This window comes from Sphaeroforma arctica, assembly GCF_001186125.1.
Source record: "Sphaeroforma arctica JP610 unplaced genomic scaffold supercont1.586, whole genome shotgun sequence".
Classification (NCBI taxonomy): domain Eukaryota; class Ichthyosporea; order Ichthyophonida; genus Sphaeroforma; species Sphaeroforma arctica.
Window position 1 is genome coordinate 29,642 of NW_014039972.1, and position 4,711 is coordinate 34,352.

At 43.2% G+C, this 4,711-nt stretch overlaps 1 protein-coding gene across 1 annotated transcript in view; it reads left to right on the forward strand.

The window, feature by feature from the left end:
- Window positions 1-4,711, forward strand: part of SARC_07411 (hypothetical protein) — a gene marked incomplete at its 3' end in the record, with an annotated part of 12,658 nt that extends 7,947 nt beyond the window's left edge. Inside the window, exons 11-15 of the mRNA XM_014298651.1 lie at window positions 406-629; window positions 1,211-1,354; window positions 1,703-2,413; window positions 3,066-4,097; window positions 4,376-4,711. Of these exons, the coding sequence (XP_014154126.1) occupies window positions 406-629; window positions 1,211-1,354; window positions 1,703-2,413; window positions 3,066-4,097; window positions 4,376-4,711 (2,447 nt within the window). The remainder of the gene's footprint in view (window positions 1-405; window positions 630-1,210; window positions 1,355-1,702; window positions 2,414-3,065; window positions 4,098-4,375) is intronic.

Sequence of the window (4,711 nt, forward strand, 5' to 3'; positions counted from 1 at the left end):
ATTAAGTTAGTTATTAGGTTATTAGTTTAGTTAGTTAGTTAGTTATAGTTATTAGTTATTATTAGTTATATTAGTTATATATTATATATATATATAGTATATATATATATATATATATATATATATATATATATATATATATATATATATATATATATATATATATATATATATATATATATATATATATATATATATATATATATATATATATATATATATAAATAATGTTATTGGAAATGGTAAGCATATGAGTCGGCCTGGTATAAGTTTGCTGTATCTAATGTTCCATTTGTACACAGATATGTTTTTTAAGACGCACATTTAATGTACAGTATTTCTTACAAGTTTGATTATTAAAAGTTTATAAATACAAACCGCTTCATCGATTTAACATACGGGCAGTTCCTCCACCGCCACCCCCGCGCGCACCTAAGCCTGGGTCAAATGCTAGCTTGGCTGATCTGGACTCGGTTACAGGACCATATCCTGCCATTATGCCAACAGAATTGTACTCATCGGCAAACTCACCCGGCGAAGAGATGCAATATCCAAGACCTTTATGTCACCAATTAAGCAGTAATTCACAGTCGGAGGGACATCCCGTCCCAATTACCACTATTGTACGGGTAATTCGTGTGATTCTTGTAATCCATGCTGTAGCTCGCGATTGAAATGGGCGTATTGTGTTCGTTGTGTGTTAGTTTGTGGTAGTACTTGATTTGAACCATCCGGAAAATATACTCTGTCAAGAGTATGGCATTGTCTAACTTTCAATTTGTATCATGCAGTGTGTGCAATGGAAGAGCTGTTTGATGCACAAGTTTGGCGTGAAAAGTACTCGTGTATCTTACAGAAGGTTAAAGAAATTTGCCTGACACCCTATCGCCCATACTAGCCCATACTAGCTATTTTGTTTGCTTGAACTCTAGATCGGTATCTCATGGATGCTTTCAAGTTCCGAGGTGTTTTGCTATGGAGGTGAATTCAGTCGGGAGAACTCACGTCCTTATGACTCACGTTGGCCACGGGTTGGTATGCCAATGCCGTCCTCCGCCCTACGTCAGCCAAAACATTCGTCTTTCAATTCTTGTTGATATTACTTTTGTGCCATACTGGCACATAGTATACGTCTCCGTTCCTCACAATACGTTGGCACGCGTTGCCTGAGGTTACTATTTTTAATTGATTTACGTATACTGTGTTGCAGCCTCAGCAGCCACCCATGGGAATGTCATATTCGCAGAGTCCTGTCCCTACCCCTGCCCAACTCACACAGGCACAATACTTCCAACAGTTAGGGGCAGCTGTGTCTGTTGACCCATACCAAGCACGAACTCGTCAGAAGGAGCAGGTGAGCTGAGTACAAATCATTTGCCGGTAGTGCTATAGATTTTATGACACATAGGTGCATAGCCTCGCTTGGCCGAACATTTATATGATTTACTCAATTTTTTATTTCACGTTGATTTACTTTCAATGAACATGTTAGGGATCATCAAGAGTGTTACGCGGGCATGATGCCGTGGATGTGACTTTAGCATTTTTCGAAACGTATCCGACTATGTCTACATTTATTTGTGATGAATACCTTACCGATTTTGTATTGCATACACCAGATCGCTCGATAAATATATTTTTTAAGACTTCGACTGTTTTGTATGATACCAACTGCATTGCGAAATTTGCTTTGAACGCGCAGGAGTCGTTCGTACCCCCGCCAAATCAAATGCTTCCGCCTCAACAATATCAACAATCTCAACAATCTCAACAGCTGTATCACACACGATCGAACACTCCTTACAATCAACAGATCCCGCAACACCCGCAACCTCCGCATCAAAATCAAACTTACGAAGGCTCTACATGGCTCCCCCAGACGCAAACGACGGAGGCTTCTTCTGGTACCTACATACAGGCATTTGCAAATGTACCATCGTTTGTTACGGGCGATCCACAGATAAAGTCGGCCAATGCGCCACCGCTACCAGATGATGACGTCCAGTTTCTGTCTCTTTATGGTAATTTACACCGACCGCCACCAACACCGACCGCAGGCTCGCATACTAAGCCAGAATCGCCTACGGTATCACAATCGGAAGCACAGTCGCATTCACCGACAGCCAATCCACGGTTCAATCATCGGCCTCGCATGGAGCTCTCTCGCCATTCGCAGCAAGCGAAGCAGCAACAATCAGATCAAGTTGTGCAGCAGCCTACCTACAGTCAACAACAGCAAACTCAAGCATTACAAGCTCAGGGTCAGCCGCCTAGTATTTTTCCTGAATTGCGACCGGTGAATGCGCAAATTCTGCAGCCAGAACAGGTTCATCCGTTGCAACTCAAAGCGGAGGATAGCACTGTCTCGCTTGGTTCCACATCCATACAAACGCAGGTTCCCATGCTGCAACAGGTTAGCAATATCGTACAATGTTTGTTTGTGTCGAGCTGATACATAAACTACTCATTGTGTGGAATTAGTCAGCTGATTTTGTCCGTCTGGTACATTCGAACGTGATATATATAAACACGTCGTTTTCCATCGCTTTTCTGACGGTCGCCTATAAACATGGGCATATATCAGCGTTTAAATAGTTTATGGGGCACAATTGATCAATCGAGCGCACGTCGCATCTCATCACGTGATATGTGCCACCCCAAGTGCTTTCACTCATTATTGCATTTATTAGGCTTCTCTTGTGTGCAACCTCTCTCGACCCTGGACATATTCACATATATTTAACCAATATTTTATTGTAAATACCTTGTTGTTTCGATGCAGAGCCCACACAATTGCAGATTTGCTATTTCGTAACTGTCATCAACCAACCTATTAGACAATTTCACATTCCTTCTCCATCTGTCGTTTGCATTTGTGTAAGATGATTTTTCACGCTTTGGAAGTCTATATCAAATTCTTTCTAGGAGTAGTTTTTATTGTACAAAACCTATCATACCTTAAATGTACTTTACGTATTATATCAACATGCATCGACCACGTTTTGATGTGTTTGAATTGTTCGTTGTATTTTTTGTTAAATTTCGGTCGCCTTTTTTCTGTCCAGTCAAATTTGCCCGCACGCACCTCGCCGTTGCCCACCAATCCATTCGAGAATTGGATTGCCGCTGCTGAAGCACTTACGACCGAAGAAGAGATCGAAGTCCAGACACCATCACCCCATATCCCAAAGATATCATCTGCCGAGCTAGACGCTGTATTTGGAAGCGGAACGGTGGCTACCAGTATGACAGCCACGACGACGATGAATGTTGTGCGTTCGTCAGAGCCGCTGTCTCCACCGCCTGTGCAGCAAGCCAGCACGTCTCAGACAGTTGTGTGCGACATGAAGACCGGTTCGCAAAGCGCAAGTTCAACGCCTCAGATGCAACAGCCTGTAGGCAATCAATCTCAGACGCAGTTTGTATCATCCGAGCTTGCTCCACACTCTGGGCAAGTATCATCACATATTTCCGGGTATACCGCACCGCAGCCACAACTAAATCAAGCGCAGTCGCAGCAGCCACAAGATGGGCAGTATTTCGACGCATCGAACCACCCACTTCACTTAAGTGAGCAGTCACAACACGAGGTACATGCACAGCCACAGGCTCCGATGAATATACGAGTGTCTCTGGGCTCCCCCTTGACCTCGTATCAGCAACAACAGCTGCATCCACAACAATACCATCTAAATCAGCAGCAACAGCCACACGTTGCACAATACCACCAGCAACAAGAACAACATCGTAATCCGCAACAACAACATCCGCAACAGCAACATCAACAGCAACCGACACAAAGACCACAGCAACCTTACTCACAACCACAATCTCAGGCTTACGCATCAATTACTCATAGGTACTCGCCAAACTCTGAATCCAGTATCTCGAAATCCCACAGTAATGAATTGGCATCACATTATCAGCGACAATCACACGTCACCTACGGCCCACCTGCAAGACCGGCTAGTAGCAAACCTGGCAGTGCACCACCTCGGCCCTCACAGATATTGCCGCCGACGCCAGTACCCCAACCCGTAAAATACGATCAAAATATTTTCGCAGTGGCAATGGCCCAAAACGATGTACTACAACGGGTATGTTAAATTTTAAGTGCGAGTTTGTGCTGAATATGAGTGTGAGAAGGAGGTTGTTTTTGTGGTTTTATATCCTAACTGCTAGCAAACAGGCGTGCGTGTGAATTTTGACGCTGTGGTTATTCAGTTTGTCGTTTGTTGCCTGTCAATAAATTGAGTCCCTTTATTCTCTGCCATGATTACAATGTTGTGGATTTTACTGTTTACATCTGTCGTCAATCCACTCAGTCGAGTTTATCAATTGCGTATCTTCCAAATTTTCTTATCTTATTTTATAGGCGCAACAGCAGAATCAACAGCATATTTTGGGAAGCATATCTCAACAGTACGCGATACCCATAGTAAATCAGGTACCACCGATTGCTGGACAGCAGACATTGCCACAACCACTACAGACATTGCCACAACCACTTCAAACACAGCAAATTCCTCAGCGATCCATACATATATCAGAGCAGCATACGTATGCTCCAATACAGCAACATCAGGGCCAACAATCAGAATACGGGCAATTAGCGCAACAGTTTTCACAGCCGCAGCCGCTATCATTTATGCCAGCACAATCGCAGGAGTTACAGGATGCACAGCGATCATCAGGGTTTTCTTTGATTTGA